Source organism: Chlorocebus sabaeus, chromosome 22 (genome assembly GCF_047675955.1).
Source record: "Chlorocebus sabaeus isolate Y175 chromosome 22, mChlSab1.0.hap1, whole genome shotgun sequence".
In the NCBI taxonomy this organism is placed as follows: domain Eukaryota; kingdom Metazoa; phylum Chordata; class Mammalia; order Primates; family Cercopithecidae; genus Chlorocebus; species Chlorocebus sabaeus.
Window position 1 is genome coordinate 88,318,867 of NC_132925.1, and position 27,160 is coordinate 88,346,026.

Genomic DNA, 27,160 nt, shown 5'->3' on the forward strand with positions numbered 1-27,160 from the left:
TGAGTAGCTGGGACTACAGGTGACCACCACCACGCCTGGCTAATTTTTTGTATTTTTAGTAAGGACGGGGTTTCACCGTGTTAGCCAGGATGCTCTCGATCTCCTGACCTCATGATCCACCCGCCTCAGCCTCCCAAAGTGCTGGAATTATAGGCGTGAGCCACCGCGCCCGGCCCCCACCCACTTCTTAACCCCAGCCCAGGCAGAGTGGCATCTTCTTATGTCATCGTCAGCCTTGGGATGGCCATACCCTTGCCACTGAGGTAATGTACCTTCTTCTCTGTATCAGGAACATCAAAGGGGACTGGAGCCAAGTGGTCAGACTGGCTTCTACTTCAAGGATCAGTCAGGCATCTCAGATAAGATAGCCTAAAGGTATTTTTAAATCCCTACTTGCTGCTTTAGAAGCTCCAGTAGGCTGGGTAGGGTGGCTCACACCTGTAATTAGAGCAACACAGTGGGACCCTGTCTCTACAAAAAATAAACAATATATAAAAAAACTAGCTGGGCATGGTGGTGTGTGCCTGTAGTGCTAGGTACTAGGGAGGCTAAGTTTGGAGATTAACTGAGCCTGGTAGGTTGAGACTGTAGCGAGCTATGATCCCGCCACAGCACTGCAGCCTGGGTGACAGAGTAAAACCCTGTTTAAAAAAAAAAGAGAGAGAGAAAGAGAGAAGAAGCCCCTATAGTAATTTTAAGAGTTTTGCTGAGAGAGGAAAACTAAAGTTCAATACAAAAAGACTGCTGTGATGTGAAGCTGCCTGGGAGGCGGCAGATTAAGATTCTTGCTGGCTGCATGTCTGGAGCAAACCTCTCTCCTTTGGACATTGAGATCTTCATGTGAAAAACAAGGGGACTGGGTAGATGATCATTAGAGCTTTGTCCAAGATGACAGAGGGAGCTGGGGTTGTGGCTGCTGCTGCTAGCAGCTTCATCTCTGGAGCCCTTCCTGTAAGCCAGTGCTTCCCGTTGCCCTCCTTGCAACCACCCTCGAAGCAGGTATTACTACCTCCATTTTTTTTTTTTTTTTTTTTTTTTTGGAGACAGAGTCTTGCTCTGTTGCCCAGGCTGGAGTGCAGTAATGCAAGCTTGGCTCACTGCAACCTCCGCCTCCCGGATTCAAGCAATTCTCCTGCCTCAGCGTCCCAAATAGCTGGGATTACAGGCACATGCCACCACACCCAACTAATTTTTTATTTTTAGTAGAGACAGGGTTTCACCATGTTGGAAAGGCTGGTTTTGAGCTCCTGACCTTAAGTGATCTGCCCACCTCAGCCTCCCAAAGTGTTGGGATTTCAGGCATGACCCACTGTGCCCGGCCTACTACCTCCATTTTACAGAGGAGGAATTGAGGCTCAAAGGGTTGCCAGGCCCACACAACTAGAGAATCCAGGGTCATGATTCTAACCTAAAGCGTATGTTTCTTCCCCTCCCTGGAGCTGGGTTCCTGAGCCTTCTGTTTTGCTTTCCCCACAAGAGGTGCTGGGTGTGTGTGGGATGTGTGTGGAGCATATGCAGGGGTGGGTAAGAGGGAGCCCTGTGGCTTCCAGGAACAGAAAGGTCCAGCTTACTAGACCCCAACATTTTAGGCCTCTAGGCCCCACCTCAGGGTAAAGGTCATCATGCCCACATCCTACTTTTTTTTTCTTTTTTTTTTTTGAGATGAAGTCTAGTTCTTGTCCCGCAGTCTGGAGTGTAACGGCGCAATCCGGGCTCAATGCCACCTCCACCTCCCAGGTTCAAGCGATTCTCCTGCCTCAGCCTCCCAAGTAGCTGGGATTACAGGCGACTGCCACCATGCCCGGCTAATTTTGGTATTTTTAGTGGAGACTAAAAATACAGGCACCTGCCACCATGCCCAGCTAATTTTTGTATTTTTAGTAGAGACAGGGTTTCACCATGTTCGCCAGGCTGGTCTTGAACTCCTGACCTCAGGTGACCTACCCGCCTCAGCCTCCCAAAGTGCCGCGATTACAGGCGTGAGCCACCACACCTGGCCCACCCACATCCTGTTTAATGCCAGTCTTCCTCCTAGACCAGAGGTTCTCTGCCTTAGCGGAGTATTCAGAGTATTCATTATCTAGGGAGCTTTGGAAAACATTGTTGCCTGTGCCCTAGAGATTCTGACTTAATTGAACTGGGATAGGGTTTTGACACTAGAGGTTCAGAAAGGCTCTGCAGGTAGTTTGATTGCAGCCAGGGTTGAGAACCTAGTACTAGCCTGTCAGCTTAGTCTTGTTTGTTCACCATGCCTGGCCCTAAGGAATGTTCGCTTTTCTTTGCCCTGCCTCACTAGCCACAAGGCAGAGAGCAGCCTTTGCTCTCAGTTATAATGCAGCTCCCTTTCCCTGCAACAGGGCTCATGGCACCAAAACTCTGCTCTCCTGACTTGCTCTTAGAATGAGCCAAGGCCATGATGCTTCTCATAAATTCTTTGAAACAAAAGCTCATAGAATTCAGACATGCCTGCCTTGTGGGGTGGGAAGCCCATCTTGCCTGTCTTCCCTCTGATCTGTATCTTAGGAGAAAAGAAAATGGAGACAACAGGTTTTGTACTGCACCCTGGCTGTCTGAGCATCTTCTGGCAGATGAGGTTGGCAGCCCATTTAATCAAATATGCCTTGCATCCAAAAAAGGACCAGGACAATTCCAGAGGCTACAGGGATCTCAGAAGAGAGTTAGGCAAAGATGAATGTTACCTGGAGAAAGTCTCCTGTCTCCTGCCTATTGGATTCAGGTACAGAGAGGTGACTGTTGTACTCCTGACTTAGAACCCATGTGGACTTTGAGCCCCTAAGGTCTAGATGCTGATTTCAGATCCTGTAAGAGAGGAGCAAAGGTAGGAGCAGAGGGCCCACTGAGAGGTGGGCTGGGGACACGCTGGTGGCTGGAAATAAGCTGAACTGGAACCAGGAACAAGAAATAGTTGTGGCAAAAATATTCAGAGCAGGACTCTTGAGGTGGCCACTATATGTGGCATTCTTTGTCCTGTTCCCATCTTTCATAAAGCCCAGGCTTTGCAGTCACAGATTCACAGCACCTGAAGGGGTCTGGAAGCCATGTGGTGCATTTTTTTTTTGAGACAGAATCTCGCTCTGTCACCCAGGCTGGAGTACAGTGGCTCAATCTCTGTTCACTGCAACCTCCACCTCCCAGGTTCAAGCAAATATCCTGCCTCAGCCTCCTGAGTAGCTGGAATTACAGGCGCCCGCCAACACACCCAGCTAATTTTTTTTGTATTTTTAGTAGAGACAGGGTTTCACCATATTGCCCAGGGTGGTCTTGAACTCCTGACCTTGTGATCCACCTGCCTTGGACTCCCAAAGTACTGGGATTACAGGTGTGAGCCACCGCGCCCGGCCGGCTGGTGCATGATTTTTAAACTGCATTCCTTGTAACGCTAGGAGTTTCTCTGCTACATCATGTCCTAGAATCCCTTGCATCATTCCTTTTCTCTACTTAACAAAGAGGTATACAAGATTTCGCTGGGACCAAAAGGACTCTGTGGTAAAATCGTAATACTAACATAATTTGAAAATCATGGACCTAGGCCAGGCACAGTGATTCACACCTGTAATCTCAGCACTTTGGGCGGCTGAGGTGGGTGGATCACGAGGTCAGGAGTTAAAGACCAGCCTGGCCAACTTGGCGAAACAAAATTTAGTTGGGCATGGTGGCATGCGCCTATAATCCCAGCTACTCGGGAGGCAGAGGCAGGAGAATCGCTTGAACGGGGGCGGTAGAGAGGTTGTAGTGAGCCAAGATTGTGCCATTGCACTCCAGCCTGGGCAGCAGAGCAAGACTCTGTCTCAGAAAGAAAGAGAGAAAGAGAGAAAGAGAGGAAGGAAGGAAGGAAGAAAGGAAGGAAAGAAGGAAGGAAGGAAGGAAGGAAGGAAGGAAGGAAGGAAGGAAGGAAGGAAAGAAGGAAGGAAGGAAGGAAAAGAAGTAAAAGAAAGAAAGATCATAGATCTAGTAAAGCCCTCCTTATGGGGGATGGATGAGGAAACTTGCCCAGAGTCACATCTAGTCTCCTGTACGTCAGACCAGACCTGTCCCACAGGATGCCTGTTGGCTCTGTAGAGCGGATGGCAGAAACCCTCAGTGGAGGCATGGCTTGAACACAAAATGGCCAAGAGGTCTCCTTGGTCTGGAGGAGACACATGGTGGTGAGCCACTCTCAACATAATGACACCAAGACCCAGACCTGCAGACCCTGAGAGGCAGTGAGACACTGTCTTAGCTTAACCGCCAAAAGTCCACAGGATTTGGTCTGTTTTTGCCTTCGTGAAATGTAGTGCCCTGGACAGGGATACAAGGCTCTTGGGTTCCAGGCTGCCCCTGACTTCTGGGAATAGCAGCCTTCATTTTAAGGGAGGGAGCTGCACATGGTCATTCAGGCCTTAGACTGTGAGCCTTGAGGGCAGGGTCTGTGCTGCATTCTCCTCAGCACTGAAGACACAGGGTGCAGGGCCAGGCACAGGGCAAGGGCTCAGGAATCCTAACTTAAAACACAGTTTAGTTCTTTTTTTTTTTTTTTTTTTTTTTTTTTTTTTTAACGGAGTCTCTCTCTGTCGCCCAGGCTGGAGTGCAGCGGCGTAATCTTGGCTCATTGCAACCTCTGCCTCTAGGATTCAAGCGATTCTCCTGCCTCAGCCTCCCGAGCAGCTGGGATTACAGGAGCGCCCAGCTGATTTTTTGTATTTTTAGTAGAGATGGGATTTCACCATGTTGGCCAGGCTGGTCTTGAAATCCTGACCTCAGATGATTTGCCCACCTCGGCCTCCCAAAGTGCTGGGATTACAGGCGTAAGGCACCCACACCTTGCCACTTGTTTTTAAGACAAGGTTTCCATTTAGTGGCTGCCCCCATGCCCCACTTACGAGGTGTGACCTTCCAAGGCAGTAACTGAGTTTCCACATTTTATGGAATGACACTTTTTCTCCTGGGTTGTTTTCTGTTTTCTCCCCTGGGTTGCCTCTTCAGGAGGTGGTAGTCTCTACCCTCTGGAGAGAGTGGGCACTGAGTGCTCCAGTTTCTTCTCTTGACACTCTTCTTCCTCTGCGTAATCCAACAGGTAGGGGTGCCCCAAGACTACCAGGGCTGCTTTTCAATGCAGCAGAATTTGGTAGCATGTGCTTGCCCAGGAAACAGGTAGAAAATGGATGGTCAGGCCAGGTGCAGTGGCTCATGCCTGTAATCCCAGCATTTTGGGAGGCCAAGGCAGGTAGATCGTTTGAGGTCAGGAGTTTGACACCAGCCTGGCCAACATGATAAAACCCTGTCCCTACTAAAAATACAAAAATTAGCCAGGTGTGGTGGCAGGCACCTGTAATCTCAGCTACTCGGGAGGCTGAGGCATGAAAATCGCTTGAACCTGGGAGGTGCACATCGCAGTGAGCCAAGATCATGCCACTGTACTCTAGCCTGGGCGACAAGAGTGAAACTCCATCTCAAAAAAAAAAAAAAAAAAAAAAAGAAAAGAAAAGAAAGTGGATGGTCACAGAGGGATGGCACTGAGGAGAGAAGATCTGGTCCCTGGCTCAGCGGCCTTAACCTCCTTTTTCCATGGATGACCTAGAACATCAGTGATCAGGACCCTTATATATATTCAAAAGGGGCAAGAGTCCTCCTCCAGCCCTAGGGTCTCAAGGGACAGGACAATGGTCAAGGAATACAGGCACAGGCCCCAACTGTTCTCATCTTTTGGCGATCACTGAGACACGAGAAACTAATTCTATCCTCAGTCTCCAATAACCCTTCTTGCCCACTACAGCCTGAGGCTGGTCCACTGAGCCCCTCCAGACTCCACACCCCTCTCCAGAGCCTACAGGCTGTTGTGAAGTCCTTTCTCCCCTAAAGTCATGCCCACTAGTCCCTGGTTGTCCTGGTCCCTGGTCCTGTGGGGAGGCAACCAGCTTTGTGACTTCACAAAAGGCTATCTTGTGAGAAGCCTGGACCTGGTGAAGCAGGAGCAGGGCAGAGGTGGCTCCCCTCAGGAACATCATGTAACTTTTCATAGAGAGACATCTCCACCTCTAAGGGATGAAGAACTTCCCCATGGTAAGAGCCCACGACACCCTCTATACCTAGAAACTCCCCTCCTTGATGATTTTGGCTCCCAGGCCTAACTGGGTACCCCAGGTTTTATCTGGCAACATCTCCAAGAGGTATAGGCCCATGGTAGAGGTATTTACTTCGGGAGGTGGGGTGAGTCTCTGACCTCTGAATTTGTCCCATTCGGCAAAGCCATTCTTTTCTAGGCCTTCTCTTTTTTTAATTTAAAAAATTATTATTATTAATTTTATTGTTATTATTATTATTCAAGACAGAATCTTGCTCTGTTGCCTAGGCTGGAGTGCAGTGGCATGATCTCAGCTCCTGGGTTCAAGCAATCCTCATGCCTCAGACTCCTGAGTAGCTGGGATTACAGGCGTGCACCATCACACCTGGCTAATTTTTGTAATTTTTTAGCAGAGATGGGGTTTTGCCATGTTGGCCAGGCTGGTCTTGAACTCTTGGCCTCAGGTGATCCACCTGCCTTGCCCCCCTAAAGTGCTGGGATTATTACCACACCTGGCTATAAGAATTATTTTTATTTTTATTATTTTTTCTAGAGACAGGGTCTCACCATGTTGGTTGGTCTTGAACTCCTAGGCTCAACAGGTTGGTCTTGAACTCCTAGGCTCAACAATCCTCCTGTCTCAGCCTCCCTAAGTGCTGGAATTACAGGTGTGAGCCACTGTGCCAGGCACAGGCCCTCTCAAAATGAAAGAACTGATAGAGTGGTAAACTCTTTCTGACCTGAGTCATCATGAGGGTCTGCCCCAGCAGTCTCCAGAGTACCTTCAAATGGGTCAGGCCAGAGATCCCTGAATCTTGTAGAATGGTCTTTCAAAAAATCCAGGGGTGACCAGAGCACAGTGATTCACACCTGTCATCCCAGCAGTTTGAGAGGCCAAGGTGGGTGGATCACTTGAGGTCAGGAGTTCGAGATCAGCCTGGCCAACACGGTGAAATCCCATCTCTACTAAAAATACAAAAATTAGCCAGGCATTGTGGCAGGCACCTGTAATCCCACCTACTCAGGAGGCTGAGGCAGGAGAATCACTTGAACCCAGGATGCAGAGGTTGCAGTGAGACGAGATTGCTTCACTGCACTCCAGCCTGGGGACAGAGTGAGGCTCCAGCTGAAAATAAATATGTAAATAAAAATTCAGGGGCTTCTGAGAGCTTGGAGGCCAGGCCAACACAGACTCTCATCCCAATGTTGACTCCACTCTTCCTCCTGGAAGGAGTTCCAACCCCAGGAACCTGAGGCAAAAGAGGCTAGGTGTGCTTGCTTTTTTATCTCCCTGTTACCTGTGCCCACTGGCCGATGTCGACACTTAAGTTGTTGACTTTGGAGTCTGTTTCTTTCTCTGTAAATTGAGAGTAGTGGATGTAGATGTAATCAGACATAATTACACACTCTTTGGGAAATGTTGTGGTGTTCCCTCTCCTCATTTTATGGGGGTGGGGTATAGGGGCCACCAGGCAGGAGCAGGGTACCCAGTGAATGATTGGGATTTCCTCTTTGTCCAGGCTAGTGTTCCCAAAGCCTGGTAGTCTTGAGCCTCTAATTGGTAGCTCCTGCAACACTCCTGGACCCTTGTAATAGCAGTCTTGTCTAGCCAACAGGAGAGCAGGGGTGGATATGAGACAGCTGGCCTCACTTTCCAGCCCCAGGCAATTGCTGGAGGAAGCGCAGGAGTTGTGGGGTGGCACCAGGGTGAGGGTGGGCTGGTGGGAGCACCTGGGTAAGCCTAGAAGGAGGTGCTGGGAGTGGAAAGCTCACAGAAGGATGGGAGCGGGAGAGGGAGGAGAATGAAGGAGAAGCTTGAAGCTCAGAGGGCTTGGTGCTGTCCATTTTCCTAGCCAGGGAGTGGGCATGCTTGGAGGTGGGAGTAGGTAGAGCATGCCTATCTGTAGGCCTTGGTCCTGGGGCCAGAGTTGGGGTCTTCTTGCCTTTTCTCTGCTGCTGGGCAGCCCCCAAAGCACTCCTCACTCTTTCAGATGGGGCTTCCTCTTTCTTGAGCACACCAGGGAGCAGGGGGTGGAACAGGCAGAGCAAGGTGAGAGGGAGTCCAGAGATGTCCTACCAAAGAGGCCAATAAATCTCCTCCCAGTGGTGCAGGACCCATGTGCCAGAACTAAGCCAGGTGTGTGGGCCTGGATTGTCTGTAGCTTTGTATGTGCATATGCTTAGATGTGAAACTATTTGTTGTGAGGACTAGGTGCCTAATGTGTAGTGTGCATGCTTGTGTATCTGGCACATGTGGGTAATACTTGAACTGTGAAATATGCCACCAAGCACACTTGGAATGTGTGAGCAGTTGGGAAAGCCTGGGTGCTCCCTCTTCCCCTTCCCAGAGGTGGGAAGGAGGTGTTTGAAGGTGCCTGCAGGTGTGTGCCTGTGTGTGTGTTGGGGAGGGGGAGGTGTTGGCAGGGGCAGACGAGGCTGCAGGAGTTAAGAGTGCAGAATCCTGAGGGTGTGGCTGCTGGACAGGCCCTGTTTGTCTCCTGCTCTGCTTCCCCTGCCTCCTAGGCCCTAGCTTCTCCAAAGCCCCTTGTTAATGCTTCTTGCTCCCATCACCAACCCAGGACCCCAGGCTGGGTTTCTGTTTTTAAAAAAAAATTATAAAAAAAAATTTTTTTTTGAGATAGAGTCTCTGTCTGTCACCCAGGCTGGAGTGTAGTGGCACAATCACAGCTCACTGCAGCTTCAACCTCCCAAGCGCTAGCAATCCTCCCATGTCAGCCTCATAAATAGCTGAGACTACAGACATGCACCACCATGTCCGGCAAATTTTTAAGATATTTTGTAGAGACAGTGGAGTGGGGGGGGGGGGGGGGGGTGTCTCTCTATGTTGCCCAGGCTGGTCTTGAACTCCTGGGATCAAGAGATTCTCAGCCTCTCAAAGTGCTGGGATTACAGGCGTGAGCCACAGCACTCTGACCAGGTTGGGTTTCTGAAATGAAGCAGTGCCATCTGGTGGCAGGCTGAGGCAGTGCCAGGAGCTGGTGAGCTGGGCCTTGAGCTCCCTTAAGGGCTCTGCCTTTTAGGAACCCAGCCAGTGGCGAAGTCATCACTGGGCCGGCTAGACCATAGACAGAGGGGAGATATCTAAGGCTTAAATGTCCCATCTCCATACATTTTAGGTTCAAGGCCCAGGAAAGTCACCTGAAGGAGTGCTGGAGGAAAGGCATGTGGGTTCCATTCCTTGATCTACCTCTCTGGGTTCAGATTTCTCATCTGTAAAGGTGATTAACCATATCTTCCCTGTGTGTGTGGCAGGGTAGTGAGGGTTAAATGAGAGAGTGTGGCTAGAACACTTGGCTCAGAGCCCAGCATGCTCTAAAGTTGAAAGAAATGGTAGCGGCCATTACTGATAGAAGCAAAGTTCCAGAAGCACGGAGAAGAAAGCTGTGTGTTGTCGCAGGAGAAAGAAGTGAAGAGAGGTGACATGTCTGTGGCGCTTCCAGCACACAGTAGAGTACACATTTAAGAGAAGGAGGATGGTCTCTTTTCTGGAAAGAGGAAAATGGGATCTAGTGGGGAGTGAAACCAAGGGACCCAGGATTCAGGTTCCTTACTAGCTGTGGAACACTGAGCATAGTGGCAGGCTTGCTGTGTCTTGTGTTCATGTGACAGTATTGTCCGTGAAGACTCATTGAAATGCACGGAGACTTGCTCAGCATTCCCAGAGAGATAATGAGCTGCGTAAGGCCTTGAAGGTTGGGTAGGATCTTGTCAGGTCAAGATTCTCCTCAAATGTGGAGTCATGTTTATCTTCTATGCCCCGCAAAAGGGACCGCTGGTCAGAGTAAGGAGTCTTCTGGTTCTGCTGTTAATTGGTTGTGTGATGCTGGGCAAGTCACTCACTCCCTCTGGGCCTCATTTTTCCCAACAACATGAAGAAATTGAATTAAGGGACCTGTGAAGTCAGTCCTGCCTCAATCTATGAGCTTTTGATTTTTCACTTCTCTGCCTCACGTATAATACCTGCAATAAGTATCTATTGATTCCTACAGGCTAGGTCTTGAACAAAAAGAGAGGCTGGGCGCAGTGGCTCATACCTGTAATCCCAACACTTTGGGGGGCTGAGGCAGGAGAATCGCTTGAGCCTAGAAATTCAAGACCAACCTGGACAACACAGTGGGACTCCGTCTCTACAAAAATTTTAAAAAATTAGCTGGGTGTGGTGGTGCACACCCATAGTCCCAGCTACTTGGGAAGACAGCTCAAGCCCGGGAGGTTGAGGCTGTAGTTAGCTGTGATTGCGCCATTGCACCCCAGCGTGGGTGACAGAGCGAGACTCTGTCTCAAAAAAAAAAAAAAAAAAAAAAAAAAAAAGGACGGAGAACAAAGAGGCTGGGAGGCCCCGGTGGGTGGACTGCTTCAGCCCAGGAGTTCGAGACCAGACTGGCCAATATGGTGAAACCATGTCTCTACCAAATACACACACACAAAACAAAAACAAAAATTAACTGGGTGTCATGGCATGCACCTGTAGTCTCAGCTGGAGGCTGAGGTGGGAGGACTGTTTGAGCCCGGGAGGCGGAGGTCGCAGTGAGCTGAGATCATCACTGCACTCCAACCTGGGCAACAGAGCGAGGCTCTGTCTCAAAACAAACAAACACATAAAAAACAACTAGTGCCTTCTGTTTTAATGAGTGCTGTGATTTCTGATATATTTATGAGAAAATATTTTCTTGGATCACGGTATGTTCTAGGCAAGATGAGGCAAACAGCCGAATAAAACAGAGGTTCTTTGCGCACACAGGTCAGAACAAGACACTAAAGCATCAGGCGATTATAGTACTGTCTTGGAAGGATTGACTCCCTCACTTTTCACTTCCGCTTTCCGAAGCAGCCAATGAGTACTCAGCAGTTCGCATTTATCCAAGAAAACTACAAATCCAGAAGTCAATGCGCGGGGCGAAGAGCTCATGCGTCAATTGGGACTGGTGGGCCCGCCCCTAGACGCGGAACTTCATTTCCCAGGCGTCCCCGGGGCTCTTCGATTTTCCTCGGATCGTGCAGGCGTTCTCCTCCTGCCCCTTGCTCACTGTCCTCGCGCCAAGTAGGCGCGCGCGCCCGCGCGCGCGGTGCACGTAGCGCGCGAGTGACGCATAATATGTGGGCCGCTGTGGAGCCGTGGTCGCGCTGTGTGTGTATGTGAGTGAAGAGTGAGTGCGGGACCTGAGGCTGTGTGTGTGAACTGTGGCCACTGGCGGGGTCGGGGGGGGGGCAGTGGCGGAGCCGCCTCGGACGGTGAGTGGGAAATGGAGGGAGGCGACTCTACGGAAGGGGCGCGAGGAAGCAGGGCGCGTGGTTGGCCGGGCGGCAGAGTGGGCGCCGGGCTGGGGGAGGGGCGGCACCTGCTTGGGCCGCCGGCGAGGAGGGGGCGGGCCGGTCAGCCGGGAGGCTGGGCCCGGGGCCTGACAGGACTTTTCCTCCTCCTGATTCTTGTCCCGGGGGCGGGGCCTCCACGTTCTTCCTCCACTCCCCACGAGAAGCTTCCCGAGAGTAACTCTTCCGCCCGGAGTGGGGGGGCGGGGTGTGTCCGCCCCTACCTGGAGGGAGGGGCGCATTTCATATCCCTTGTCATCTTTTCCCTTCCAATCTTCCTAGTCTCTGTTCCGTACGGGCTTGGGGGGCTCCATCTTCCGTACTATACGGCGGGCCTCTTCACGGACTGTGTCTCCGCCTCCAGCTCCAGTCACCTGGGCGGGCTCTCCAGTCTCTCGGCCTCGTGCCACCTCTCCCTGCACCCGCCCGGCTCTTGGACCTTGCGACGGGGGCGGAGCTTTCTGGTCACTCCTCACATCCCCATGAAGAAGGGAAGGGTTGGAAAGAGGTGTGCGGGTCCCGCAGCCTGGAGTCAAACCTCAGAGTGCCCGCCAAACTTCCCGGGAGTCTGTTTCCGGGGGTTATAGTAGTTTTCAACTGGGGTTTCAGAAGCGTTTGCTTCACAACTTCACTTCCTAGACGGTTTTCTGTCTGGCTTCCTCTTACTGCAGTGGCAGCGCTCTGGTTTTCCATTTGCTGAGGAAATAGTTTTGGAATGTTTGTATTAGTTATTTTTGAGTCAGAAATGACTTGTCCTTGGCCACGTCATGTTGGTCTCGGTTTTTCCTTACCCTGTTTTTTCGATGAAGCCTTTTAATTAGTCTTTACTCGTTTTAATTTTTTATATTAGTAGCATCTTCCTGTTCAAAATGCATTGTTAATGTACAGAATGAGAGGTTAATTGGTAATATCCTTCATTTTCTTTTTCCAGCTTACTGGAGTTTACCTTTAATGTTTATGTGAGTGTGTATATGTAGATTTTAGGAATCGATTTAGTATTTTTCTTAATGATGTGAACATTTGGGTTTTCTATATAGCAGTTATTCATTACCCATTTTTGAGTAAATATATATTTTTGGATGTTGAGATAATAGAGAATTTGGGGAATGTAGGGAAATCGTTTTTTGCTCAGCACCTCTTGGGTAGTTGCTGAGTACAGTGTTTTACTGTTCTGCCTATTACACAGTTTTTAAATTTTTTATTTTTATTATTTTATTTTTTGTAGAGACAGTAGTCTTACTGTGTTGCCCAGGCTGGTCTGGAACTCAAGTGACCCTCCCTTGTCAACCTCCCAAAGTGTTGGAATTACAGGCACGAGCCACTACACCTGGATTGTTTTTTTTAGATACAGGATCTTGCTCTGTAGCCTAGGCTGGAGTGCAGTGGTGTGATCATAACTCTTTTTTTTTTTTTTTGAGACGGAGTCTCGCTCTGTCGCCCAGGCTGGAGTGCAGTGATGCGATCTCGGCTCACTGCAAGCTCCGCCTCCTAAGTTCACGCCATTCTCCTGCCTCAGCCTCCTGAGTAGCTGAGATTACAGACGCCTGACATCACGCCCGGCTAATTTTTTGTAGAGACAGGGTTTCAGTGTGTTAGCCAGGATGGTCTCGAGTGTGATCATAACTCATTGCAGCCTCTAACTCCTGGACTCAAAGGAGCCTGCTGCCTCAGCCTCCTGAGTAACTAGGACTGCAGGCACAGGCTACCATGATTGGGTAATTTTTAAATTTTTGTGTAGACTGTGTCTTGAAATGTTGCCCAACTGACCTCAAGTAATCCTCCCGACTTGGCCTCCCAAAGTGTTGAGATTACAGGCTTGAGCCACTGTGCCTGGCAAGTTTTTAATTTTTTTTTTTTTTTTTTTTGAGACGGAGTATTGCCCTGTTGCCCAGGCTGGAGTGCAGTGGCATGATCTCGGCTCACTGCAACCTCCGCCTCCCGGGTTCAAGTGATTCTCATGCCTCAGCCTCTGGAGTAGCTAGGGATTACAGGTGTGTGCTACCATGCCTGGCTAATTTTTTTTTTTTTTTTTTTTTTTTTTGAGATGGAGTCTTGCTCTGTCCCCCTGGCTGGAGTGCAGTGGCGCAATCTCGGCTCACTGCAAGCTCCGCCTCCCGGGTTCCTGCCATTCTCCTGCCTCAGCCTCCCCTAATTTTTTAATTTTTAGTAGAGATGCGGATTTGCCATTTTGGCCAGTCTGGTCTTGAACTTTGGCCTCAAGTAATCCACCCACTTCAGTCTCCCAAAGTGCTAGGATTACAGGCATGAGCCATTGTGCCCGGCAAACAATTGTTAATATTATGCCATATTTTTTCTGTTTTTGTGTGTGGTATCTGTATATTTATTTTGTGGAATACGCTAGCAGACACTTGTTAGGATAAGGAAATTTTACATAAGTATTTCTTGAGGCTTTGTATTATCCCACCATGGGGACAATATTGTCATTTAACCCCGCACAACAACTGTTTCCATCTTACAGATAAGGAAATTGAGATTTGGAGAAGTTAAATAACCAAGACTTCACAGGTATGTCAGCAGAATTGGGATTTGAATCCTTGAAATCCTTTTTCTACCTAGTACAGCTGGTCTTGGGGACCTCTCGGAGCTTGTTTCCTCATGTGTAAAAAAGGGTAGGATGGTTGTGAAAATTCAGAATAATGTAAGTATAGTAAATTACTTAGCTCAATGTCTGTTCCATACTAGATATTCACTAATTAGTAACTATCGTGTCACCATTGGACAGGCCATCATTTCTTCATAGCACTTAAATAACTCACTTAAGAACTTGAGTAATGCATCCTCACTGTCTTGGGCATAACAAGGTGAAGATGACTGTCTTTTTGCTCTTGTTGCCCAAGCTGGAGTGTAGTGGTGCAATCTCGGCTCCCCGCAACCTCTGCCTCCCGGGTTCAAGTGATTCTCCTGCCTCAGTCTCCCGAGTAGCTGGGATTACAGGCGCGTGCCACCATGCCCGGCTAATTTTTTTTGTATTTTTGTAGAGACGCAGTTTCACTCTCTTGGCCAGGCTGGTCTCGAATTCCTGACCTTGTGATCCACCGACCTCGGCCTCCCAAAGTGCTGGGATTACCAGGCGTGAGCCATTGTGCCCGGCCTAATTTTGTATTTTTAGTAGAGACGGGGTTTCTTCATGTTGGTCAGGCTGGTCTCAAACTCCCAACCTCAGGTGATCTGCCTGCCTTGGCCTCCCAAAGAGCTGGGATTACAGGCATGAGCCACTGTGCCCAGCCGGTTTTTTTTTTTTTTTCTTGAGACAAGGTCTCGCACTTTTGCTCTGGCTGGAGTACAGTGGTGCAGTCTTGACTCACTGCGGCCTCCACCTCCTAGGCTCAAGCAGTTCTCTTGCTTTAGCCTCCCTGAGTAGCTGGAAGTACAGGTTGCAGTGAGCCAAGATCGCGCCCCTGCACTCCAACCTGGGCAACAGAGCGAGATTCCGTTTCACAAAACAAAAAATCAAAAACAAAAAAAAAAACATTGAAGTAGGTACCACTATTACTAATTTTTAAATTTTTTTCAGAGGCAGGATTTCATCATGTGTTGCCCAGGCTGGTCTCAAACTCCTGGGCTCAAGCGATCTGCCCACCTAGGTTTTCCAAAGTGCTGGGATTACAGGTGTGAGCCAGCACACCCAGTTGCTGACTGCTTTCATTGATACTAAATTAATTCACATTGCTATTATTAAGTCTGTTATAAGTTTGTATTTTCCTTTATTTATGTATTTAAATAATAGAGACAAGGTCTCACTGTTACCCAGGTTGGTCTCAAACCCCTGGGCTCAAGTGATCCTCCCACCTCAGCCTCCCAAAGTGCTGGCATTACAAGTGTGAGCCACCACGCCTTGCCTTTATATTTTTTTATTCTTTATTATTATTAATATTTTTTTGAGATGGAGTTTTGCTCTTGTCGCCCAGGCTGGAGTGCAGTGGTGCGATCTCGGCTCACTGCAACTTCTGCCTCCCGGGTTCAAGCGATTCTCCTGCCTCAGCCTCCCGAGTAGCTGGGATTACAGGCGCCTGCCACCACGTCTGGCTAATTTTTTGTATTTTTAGTAGAGACGGGGTTTCATCATGTTAGCCAGACTGGTCTCGAACTCCTGACCTCAGATGATCCACCCACATCGACCTCCCAAAGTGTAGGGATTATAGGCGTGAGCCACCACGCCTGGCCTATTTATTATTATTTTTTTAAATAATAGAGACAAGGTCTCACTAAGGTTTATATTTTGCTTGGGCAAATGGTTATTCCCAAAGGTTTTTTTTTTTTTTCTTTTGAGACGGAGTCTCGCTCTGTCACCCAGGCTGGAGTACAGTGTCGTGATCTCAGCTCACTGCAAACTCTGCCTCCTGGGTTCATGCCATTCTCCTGCCTCAGCCTCCTAAGTAGCTGGGACTACAGGCTCTTGCCACCACGCCTGGCTAATTTTTTGTATTTTTAGTAGATACGGGGTTTCACCATGTTAGCCAGGATGGTCTCGATCTCCTGACCTTGTGTTCTGCACCTTAGCCTCCCAAAGTGCTAGGATTACAGGTGTGAGCCACCATGCCTGGCCTTATTCCCAAAGTTATAATTATCTTCAGGCATAGATTAGTTGGAAGTTCTGAAAATGATTCCAGAAGTATATATGTATATGTTTCTAAGTTGAACTCTAAAATTTTAGTGTTTTAGACCAGGCTTGGTGGCTCATGGGTACAATCCTAGTAATTTGGAAGGCCAAGTGGAGAGGATTGCTTGAGCCCAGCAACTTGAGACCAGCCTGGGCAACATAGCGAGACCCTGTCTCTACAAAATAATAAAAATTAAAAAATTTAAAAAATATAAAATTTTAGTGTTTTAATGCCCTTGAATTCATCTTTATTAGAGGTAGTGTTTTTTTAAAAATCATGTCTTTATGTGCTTTAGTAATCTAACTGCTTAAGTTATCTAAGAAGCAGTCTCTTCTGGATCAATTCTTTTCTCATTAAAAATTTGTGGTATATTTACATAGCATAAAATTAACCACTACCCATTTTGAAATGTACAAATCAGTGGCATTTGTAGATTCACAGTGTTGTGCAACTGTTATCTTTCTAGTTCTAGAATGTTTTTATCACCTTAAAAGGAAACCTCATACCCTTTTAGCAGTCACTACCCATTTTCCCCCTTCTTCAAGCCCTTGGCAACTACTAGTTAGCTTTCTGTATATTGGTATACCTATTTCAAGGTTTTTTTTTTTTTTTTTTAATGAGACGGAATCTCTTTCTGTCGCCCAGGCTGGAGTGCAGCGGTGTGATCTTGGCTCACTGCAACCTCCGCCTCCCGGGTTCAAGCGATGCTTCTGCCTCAGCCTCCTGAGTAGCTGGGACTACAGGCGCACACCACCACGCCTGGCTTATTTTTGTACTTTTAGTAGAGATGGGGTTTCATCATCTTGACTAGGCTGGTCTCGAACTCCAGACCTCGTGATCCACTCACCTTGACCTCCAAAAGTGCTGGGGTTACAGGTGTGAGCCACTGCGCCCAGCCTTCAGTGTTTTATATTAATAGAATCATACAATATGTGCCCTTTTGTGTCTGGTTTCTTTCACTTACTGTTTTCAAGGTTTTTCCACATCTATAGCATGTTACTACTACATTCATTTCTATGGCTGAATATTCCATTGTGTGAATATACCACATTTTGTTTATCTGTTCATCTGGTGATGGACTTTTTGGGTTGTTTCTACTTTTTGGCTATTGTGAATAATGCTACCCTGAACATTTGTGTATAAGTCTTTGTTTGAATTCCCTTTTTTTTTTTTTTCCTGAGATGGAGTTTTGCTCTCGTAGCCCAGGCTGGAGTGCAGTGATGTGACCTTGGCTCACTGCAGCCTCTGTCTCCTGGGTTCAAGTGATTCTCCTGCCTCAGCCTCCCCAGTAGCTGGGATTACAGGCATGTGCCACCATGCCCAGTTACTTTTGTGTTTTTAGTAGAGATGGAGTTTTTTCATGTTGGTGAGGCTGGTCTCAAACTCCTGACCTTAGGTAATCTGCCCACCTCAGCCTCCCAAAGTGCCCAAAGAGCCACCACACCCAGCCCTGTTTTCAGTTCTTTTGGGTATATATCTAGTAGTGAAATTGCTGGGTCGTACAGTAATTCTACATGTGACTTAAAAAAAAACCCCTACAGCTTTTTGAGAGAGTCCCAAACTGTTTTTTATAACTACTATACTCTTTTACATTTCTACCAGCAATATGTGTTCCAGTTTCTTCACATGCTTGCCAATGCTTGTATTTTCTCATTTCTTAAACTATAGTCATCTTAGTAGGTGAGAGGTGATAGCTCATTGTGGTTTTGATTTGCAGTTCCCTAGTGACTGATGTTGAGTGTCTTTCATGTGTTTCTTGGCCGTTTTTTTTTTTTTTTTTTTTTTTTTTTTAAAGACAGAGTCTCACCCTTTTGCCCAGGTTGGTGTGCAGTGGGCAACCTCTGTCCCCTACGAGTTCAAGTGATTCTCCTGTCTCAGCCTCCTGAGTAGCCGGGATTACAGATGCCCGCCACCATGCCGGGCTATTTTTTGTATTTTTAGTATAGATGGGTTTCAACTTGTTGGCCGTGCTTGTCTCAAACTCCTGACCTCAGGTGATCTGGCTAAAGTGTTGGATTATAGGCATGAGCCAAAGCACTTGGCCCATTTTTGCGTATACTGTGAGGCAAAGATCCAACTTCACTGTTTTGTGTGATAATATCCAATTGTCTCAGGCTACTTTTTTTTTTTTTTTTAAGACTAGTCTTGCTCTGTCACCAGACTGGAGTCCAGTGGTACAGTCTCAGCTCACTGCAACCTCTGCCTCCCAGGTTCAAGCGATTCCGCTCCCTCAGCCCCCCTAGTAGCTGGGACTACAGGCGTGTGTCACCATACCTGACTAATTTTTTGTATTTTAGTAGAGATGGGGTTTCTCCATGTTGGCCAGGATGGTCTCGATTTCCTGACCTCCTGATCTGCCCATCTCGGCCTCCCACAATGCTGGGATTACAGATGTGAGCCACCGCGCCCAGCCTCATCAGTACTTTTTTTTGTGTTTTTTTTTTTTGAAACAGAGTCTTGCTCTGTCGCCCAGGCTGGAGGGCAGTGGCTCTATCTCGGCTCACCACAACCTCCGCCTCCTGGCTTCAAGCAGTTCTCCTGCCTCAGCCCCCTGAGTAGCTGGGGTTACACGTGCACCACCACCCCCCGGCTAATTTTTGTATTTTAGTAGAGACGGGGTTTCACCATGTTGGCCAGTCTGGTCTCGAACTCCTGCTCAAGTGATCTGCGTGTCTCGGTCTCCCAAAGTGCTGGGATTACAGGCGTGAGCCACTGTGCCCGGGCAGCACTACTTATTGAAAATATTATTTTCCGGCCGGGCGCGGTGGCTCGAGCCTGTAATCCCAGCACTTTGGGAGGCCGAGATGGGCAGATCGCGAGGTCAGGAGATCGAGACCATCCTGGCTAACACGGTGAAACCCCTCTCTACTAAGAAATACAAAAAAGTAGCCGGGTGAGGTGGCAGGCGCCTGTAGTCCCAGCTACTCGGGAGGCTGAGTCAGGAGAATGGCGTAAACCTGGGAGGCGGAGCTTGCAGTGAGCTGAGATCCGGCCACTGCACCCCAGCCTGGGCGACAGAGCAAGACTCCGTCTCAAAAAAAAAAAAAAGGAAAGAAAAAAAAAGAAAATACTTTTTTCCTATTGAGTGGTCTTGGTATGCTTATTGAAAATTGATCATAAATGTGAGTGCTTATTGCTGGATTATCAATTCTATTGTATTTGTCTATACGTTGATCCTTATGTCAGTGCCATGCTGTTCCATTTACTATAGTTTTGTAGCAAGTTTTGAAATCAGAAGTGTGATTTTTCCAACTCTTTTTTTTTTTTTTTTTTGAGACGGAGTCTCAGTCTCTTGCTTTGCTGGAGTGCAGTGACGCAATCTTGGCTCACTGCAGCCACTGTCTCCTGGGTTCAAGTGATTCTCCTGCCTCAGCCTCCCGAGTAGCTGGGATTACAGGTGCCTGCCAACACACCCAGCTAATTTTTGTATTTTTACTAGAGATGGGGTTTCACCATGTTGCCCAGAACGGTCTTGATCTCTTGACCTCATGATCCACCTGCCTTGGCCTCCCAAAGTGCTGGGATTACAGGCCTGAGCCACCAAGCCTGGTCTGTCATTGGGGTTTTGATAGCGATTGCATTTAATTTGTAGACCACGTTGGAGTGTATTACCATATTGATACTAAGCTTTCTAATCCGTGAACACAGGATATCTCTTTGTTTATTTAGGTTATTTAAAATTTAGGTCATCATGAATTGACTCCAGCAATGTTTTGTAGTTTTCAGTATACAAGTCTTGTGTTTGTGCCTTTTTTGTTGTCAAGACAGGGTCCCACTGTGTCTTCCATGCTAGAGTGCAGTGGTATGATCTTGGCTCACTGCAGCCTCAACTTTCTGGGCTCAGGTGATTCTCCCACCTCAGCCTGCCAAGTAGCTGGGAGTACAGGTACACACCTTGTACAGTTTCATACCATGCCTGGCTAATTTTTTGCCTTTTTTGTAAAGACTAGGTTTTGCCATGTTGCCCCAGCTGGACTTGAATTCCTGAGCTGAAGCAATCCACCCACCTTGGCCTCCTAAAGTTCTGGGATTAACAGGTGTGAGCCACCCTTCCCGGCCTTGTGCCTTTTAAATTAAATTTGTTTCTATTTTGTATATTTTTGGTGCTATTGTAAATGAAATTGTTCTCTTTATTTACTTTCATATTGTTCTTGGCTACTGTTTAGCAGTACAACTGATTTTTGCATGTTGCTCTTGTACCCTACAACTTTGCTGAATTCATTTATTCTAATAATTTTTATGTGGATTCTTCAGGATTTTCTGTATATGGATTATGTCATCTGGGAATAAAGATAATTTTACTTCTTTCTTTTCCACTTGGATACCACACACACACACACACACACACACACACACACAGACACATACAGACTTTTTGTTTTCTTTTGAGACGGAGTCTTGCCTGTCACCTGGGCTGGATTGCAGTGGTGCAATCTCGGCTCACTGCAACCTCTGTCTGCTCCTGGTTTCAAGCCATTCTCCTGCCTCAGCCTCCCCTGTAGCTGGGAATTACAGGTACACACCACCATGCCCAGCTAATTTTTGTATTTTTAGTATAGACGGGGTTTCACCATGTTGGCCAGTCTGATCTTGAACTCCTGACCTCATGATCCACCCGCTTCGGCCTTCCAAAGTTCTGAGATTACAGGCATGAGCCACCGTGCCCAGGCTATATTTCTTTTTCTTGCCTAATTACTCTGGCTAAGACCCTAGTAGAGTGTAGTTTTTTTGTTTTGTTTTTTGAGACGGAGTCTCACTCTGTCACCCAGGCCGGACTGCAGTGGCACAATTGTGGCTCATTGCAATGTCTGCCTCTTCAGTTCAAGCAATTCTCATGCCTCGGCCTCATGAATATCTGGGATTACAGGTGTGCCCCATCATGCCCTGCTAATTTTATATTTTTATTGGAGACGAGATTTCACCATGTTGGCCAGGCTGGTCTCAAACTCCTAGTCTCAAGTGATCCGCCTGCCTCGGCCTCCCAAAGTGCTGGGATTACAGTTGTGAGTCACCACGCCAGGCCGAGGACTCCAGTACAATGTTTTGATAGAAGTAGCAAAGGCAGACATTCTTGTCTTGTTTCTGATTTTTGGGGCAAAGCTTTCAGTCTTTCATCATTGAGTATAATGTTAGTTGTGGGTTGTTCATAATCCCCTTTATCATGTTGTAGGAGGTCTCTTCTGTTTCTAGTTTATTGAGTGTTACCTTCCCCCCCGGCCCCCCGCGCCGAGATGGAGTCTTACTCTGTTGCCCAGGCTGGAGTGCAGTGGCATGATCTCGGCTTACTGCAACCTCCGCCTCCCAGGTTCAAGCAATTCTGCCTCAGCCTCCTGAGTAGCCGGGATGACAGGCGCACACCACCACCCCCAGATAATTTTTTTTTTTTTTTTTTGACGAAGTCTCGCTCTGTCACCGAGGCTGGAGTGCAGTGGTACGATCTTGGCTCACTGCAGCCTCTGCCTCCTGGGTTCAAGCGATTCTCCTGCCTCAGCCTTCCAAGTAGCTGGGATTACAGGCGCATGCCACCATGTCCGGCTAATTTTTGTGTTTTTAGTAGAGATAGGGTTTCACCATGTTGGCCAGGGTGGTCTGGAACTCCTGAACTCAGGTGATCTGCCTGCCTTGACCTCCCAAACCGCTGGCGTGAGCCACCATGCCAGTCCTAACTTTTGTATTTTTAGTAGAGACAGGGTTTCACCATGTTGACCAGGTTGGTCTCGAACTCCTGACCTGATGATCCACCTGCTTTGGCCTCCCAAAGTGCTGGGATTATAGGCGTGAACCACGTGCCTGGCCTTAATTTTCTTAATACACTGTTGGATTTTGTTTGCTAGTATTTTGTTGAGGATTTGTATGTGTACGGTCATAAAGGATATCCGGCTGTGGCTTTCTTTTCTTGTGATATCTTTATTTGGCTTTGGTGTCAGTGATGATGGCTTCATGGATGAATTAGGAAGTATCTTTCCTCGTCAGGTTTTGGAGAAGTTTGAGAAGGATTGGTGTTAATTCTTCTTTAAATGTTTGGTAGGCCTGGTGCAGTGGCTTACGCCTGTAATGCCAGCATTTTGGGATGCCGAGGCGGGCAGATTGCCTGAGGTCAGGAGTTTAAGACCAGCCTGGCCAACATGGTAAAGCCCCGTCTCTACTAAAAATACAAAAATTAGCTGGGCGTGGTGGCACATGCCTGTAGTCCCAGCTACTCGGGAAGCTGAGGTAGGAGAATCGCTTGAACCCAGGAGGGGGAGGTTGCAGTGAGCCAAGTTCACACCTCTGCACTCCAGCCTGGGCGACAGAGCGAGACTCCATCTCCAAAAAAAAAAAATATATATTTGATAGGCTGGGCATGGTGGTTCATCCCTGTAATCCTAGCACTTTGGGAGGCTGAGGCAGGAATATTGCTTGAGCCCAGGAGTTCAAGACCAGCCTAGGCAACATGGCAGGGAGACCCCTTCTTTAAAAAAGAAAAAAAGAGAGAGGAGAGAGAGAGAAAGAGAGGAGAGAGAGAGAGAAAGAGGAGAGAAGAAAGAGAGGAGAAAGAAAGAATTGGTTAAATTGTTGCCACATTCTGCCATCCTGGCTAGTACTCTTCAGGATTGTCAAGGTCATGTAAAACAAAGACAAGCCCCCAAACTATCCTTCATAGACCAGAGGACACTAGACAGACATGACAGCTGAATGCAGTGTATCCTAGATGAGATAGTGGAACAAAGCACATGATTTGAAAAATGGTGAAATCTGGATCAGGTCTGGAGCTTAGTTAATAATGTAACAATGCTGGTTTCTTAATTTTGACATTGTACCACTATAAGATGGTAACATTAGCGAAAACTCAACTGGGTGAGAGGTATGTGGGAACACTGTTATCTTTGCAGCTTTTCTGTGAATCTAAAATTACTCCAAATAAAAAGTTTGTTTTGGCTGGGTGCAGTGGCTCACGCCTATAATCCCAGCACTTTGGGAGGCCGCGGTGGGCGGATCATGAGGTCAAGAGATTGACACCAGCCTGGCCAACCATGGTGAAACCCCGTCTCTACTAAAAATACAAAAATTAGCTGGATGTGGTGGCACACACCTGTAATCCCAGCTACTTGGGAGGCTGGGGTGGGAGAATTGCTTGAATCTGAGATATGGAGGTTATAGTGAGCCGAGATTACGCCACTGCACTCCAGCCTGGTGACAGAGTGAGACTCTGTTTTAAAAAAAAAAAAAGAAAATGTGTTTTAAAAATATATATATCAAGGCCGGGCACAGTGGCTCACACCTATAATCCCAGCACTTTGGGAACCACGGTGGGCGGATCATGAGGTTAGGAGTTCGAGACCAGCCTGGCCAATGTAGTGAAATCCTGTCTCTACTAAAAATACAAAAATTATCTGGGCGTGCTAGTGTGCACCTGAAGTCCCAGCTACTTGGGAGGCTGAGGCAGAAGAATCGCTTGAACCTGGGAGGTGGAGGTTGCAATGAGCCGAGATTGTGCCACTACACTCCAGCCTGGGTGACAGAGCAAGATGCTGTCTCAAAAAAAATAAAATAACAATGTATATATAGTTAGTAGACAGTAAAATATGCAACTTGAGTTTTCTCAGGTTGAAGTCAGAAGTCCATATTAGTCTGTCAAACCTACAGCACTTCCTTTTTGTGACTTTGTTTAGAAAGTCTGAAAATGTGGCAGGGTGTGGTGGCTCATGCCTGTTGTTTCAGCCTTTGGGAGCTGAGGCAGGAGGATCACTTGAGGCCAGGAGTTTGAGACCAGCCTGGGCAATAGTGAGACCCCACCTGAACAAATCATAAAAATAAAAATAAGCTGGGCATGGCAGCACATACTGTAATCCCAGCTACTCTGGAGGCTGAGGTGAGAGGATCCCTTGACCCAGGTGGTTGAGGCTGCTGCAGTGAGCTAGGACCGCGCTGAGACCCTTAAAAAAAAAAATCTGTCAGACATGGTTTTCACGGCTGTAACCCCAGCACTTTGGGAGGCCGAGGTGGGCAGATTATGAGGTCAGGAGATCGAGACCATCCTGGCTAACATGGTGAAACCCTGTCTCTCCTAAAAATACAAAAAATTAGCCGGGTGTGGTGGCACGAGCCTGTAGTCCCAGCTACTCGGGAGGCTGAGGCAGGAAAATGACTTGAACCCAGCAGGTGGAGGTTGCAATGAGCCGAGATTGCACCACTGTGCTCCACCCTGATGACAGAGCGAAACTCCACCTCAAAACAGAAAAAAAACAAAAACTTTTTGATTTTGTTCAGTTTTGGGGGTGGGGCAGATATTTTCCTTTGGAGTTATGTGTAACCCAGGTGACGTGAATCACTACTACTGGAATTGCGTCTACTTGATGAAAACACAAATATTATTTGCGTTTTACAATGCAGTGCAATAATGCAATGTAATAATGATATCATCTTTTACATGTATTTTATTTGGTTTTATGATAGATATCTTTAGAAGTGTTCATTTTAGATCAGCTAGTAATTCTTTTCTGATGTGAAGCTCTTTTTATGGAATGGTTGCTATTTCTGAGAAGATAACACATTTTGCTTGGCAGAATATGACATTTTGATTTTAAGGCTAGTTTTATAAGGAAGTTGATGCTATAACCTGTCAGATGTTTGCGTCTCATTTATCCCTTTTGGATCCCCTTATAAGCTTCTTGCATGTGGGTGTCTTATTTGGACCTCCAAAGCCCACCTCAGCTCCCTGCCCTTCTGCATTCCTAGTTTGACCACTCAACCCAACCAACCTTCTCTGCCTCTCTTCTGGCGTCTTCTTTCCAGGAAATCAGCTGTGAGAGGTTAGGAAACTTGAAGGATAAATGAGTTTATAGTGTTCCTTCTCCACTTTCACGCTGGCAATAGGGTCCATTTCATTTCTTGGCCTTCTCCTTAAGAATTAACAGAGCTGGGCATGGTGGGTCATACCTATAATCCCAGCACTTTGGTAGGCTGAGGTGGGCGGATCACCTGAGGTCAGGAGTTCGAGACCAGCCTGACCAACATGGTGAAACCCTGTTTCTACTAAAAATACAAAAATTAGCTGAGCATGGTGGCGCATGCCTGTAATCCTAGCTACTTGGAAGGCCGAGGCAGGAGAATCACTTGAACCCGGGAGGCGGAGGTTGCAGTGAGCCGAGATCATGTCATTGCACTCCAACCTGGGCAATAAGAGTGAAACTCTGTCTCAAAAAAAAAAACAAAAACATAAAACGGAGTTCGAGACTAGCCTGGCCAATGTGGTAAAACTGCCTCTCTACTAAATATACAAAAATTAGCCAGGTGTGGTGGCGGGCACCTGTAATCCCAGCTATTCGGGAGGCTGAGGCAGGAGAATTGCTTGAACCCGGAAGGTGGAGGTTTCAGTGAGCCGAGATTGTGCCATTGCACTCCAGCCTGGGTGACAGAGTGAGACTCTGTCTCAAAAACAAAAAACAAAACAAAACAAAAAAAACCAGGAGTGTGCCGTTTATCTTTGATAGAACTTCCCTCAAAGAACTAACGAGCAAAATATTTTTAGGAGTAGTTTTAGCCACATTTTGTACTTAAAAAAATGTAAGCACAAACCTCAGCGATCTAGGCCTGGGATTGTTGTATAACAGGTAGGCATTAGGGAAATCTATTTTTTTTTTCTTTTTGAGACAGTCTTGCTCTGTCGCCCAAGCTGGAGTGCAGTGGCATGATCTTGGCTCACTGCAATCTCTGCCTCCTAAGTTTAAGTGATTCTCCTGCCTCAGCCTCCCAAGTAATTGGGATTACAGTCACCTGCCACCACGCCCAGCTAATTTTTGTATTTTTAGTAGAGACAGGTTTTCACCATGTTGGCCAGGGTGGTCCTGAACTCCTGACCTCAGATGATCCACCTGCCCCAGCCTCCCAGAGTGCTGGGATTATAGGCGTGAGCCACCATGCCTGGCAGTAAATGTATTTTTGATGAGGGAAAGTTACCATATCTTTTGTCTGATTTTCAAAGGGGCTCCTCAAAAGGTTAAGAGTCATTGTTTTGATCCAGCTTCTTGCCTCATTTGACAGTTGAAGCTGAGGCTGAGAAAGGTGAAAGTACTTGTTCATCATGACTGAATGGGTATCTAGGCTTGATGAGTATCCTGAGTTTTCCGCTGTACCACAAATAAATCCAAAGGTTTCAAGGGGTTAAATTTAAATTTCCCTTTTTAATTATTTCTCTTGCTTTCTCATCCCTTTTCTACCCCTTCTTCACTTTTATTTGCTTGTGTTCACTTATTGGTTGTTTTTTTAATTTTTATTTTTGCTTCCTTAGGCAAAGCCATGACTACAGTAGTGGTACATGTGGACTCCAAAGCTGAGCTCACTACCCTGCTGGAGCAGTGGGAAAAGGAACATGGCAGTGGGCAGGACATGGTACCTATCCTTACCAGGTATGAATAATTTTTTTAAAACCTAGTTTAATAAAAAACCTCAGACACACTCATATGCTAGATTTCTTGATACACACACATACACACACACACACACACACACACAAGCTAGTTTAAAAAATTGGTATGGAGAATAGCATAGGAACATTTTCACCTAGACTGTAAATTCTAAATCAATTTTTTTCTTTCCTCAGATTTAGTCTTTATTTCCCTACTTCCTGAAGCTGTTTAATTTTCTTTCTTTTTTTTTTTTTTTCTTGAGCGGAGTCTCGCTCTGTCGCCCAGGCTGGAGTGCAGTGGCGTGATCTCAGCTCACTGCAAGCTCCGCCTCCTGGGTTCACGCCATTCTCCTGCCTCAGCCTCCCGAGTAGCTGGGACTACAGGCGCCCGCCACCTCGCCTGGCTAGTTTTTTGTATTTTTTTTAGTAGAGACGGGGTTTCACCGGGTTAGCCAGGATAGTCTCGATCTCCTGACCTCGTGATCTGCCCGTCTTGGCCTCCCAAAGTGCTGGGATTACAGGCTTGAGCCACCGCGCCTGGCCGAAGCTGTTTAATTTTCTTAATTTTATTTTTTTATTTTTATCTTTTTTTGAGATAGAGTTCTGCTCTGTTGCCCAGGCTGGAGTACAATGGCGTGATCTTGGCTCACTGCAACCTCCGCCTCCCAGGTTCAAGCGATTCTCCTGCCTCAGCCTTCCGAGTAGCTGGGATTACAGGCTCCCACCACCATGCCCGGCTAATTTTTCTGTTTTTTAGTA

General features: G+C 47.3%; 1 protein-coding gene across 4 annotated transcripts in view; it reads left to right on the forward strand.

The window, feature by feature from the left end:
• The first annotated feature begins 11,064 nt into the window (after positions 1-11,064).
• Positions 11,065-27,160, forward strand: part of DCAF1 (DDB1 and CUL4 associated factor 1) — a 100,383-nt gene continuing 84,287 nt past the window's right edge. The window contains exons 1-4 of one of the 4 annotated variants that reach the window (XM_073010130.1): positions 11,217-11,314; positions 13,872-13,918; positions 19,960-20,051; positions 26,285-26,402. In XM_073010130.1, coding sequence (XP_072866231.1) covers positions 26,293-26,402 — 110 coding nt within the window. In that variant the 5' untranslated portion in view covers positions 11,217-11,314; positions 13,872-13,918; positions 19,960-20,051; positions 26,285-26,292. Of the gene's footprint in view, positions 11,315-13,871; positions 13,919-19,959; positions 20,052-26,284; positions 26,403-27,160 lie in introns of all 4 variants that reach the window. The other 3 variants (XM_007984392.3, XM_007984388.3, XM_007984390.3) reach the window with 3 other exon arrangements.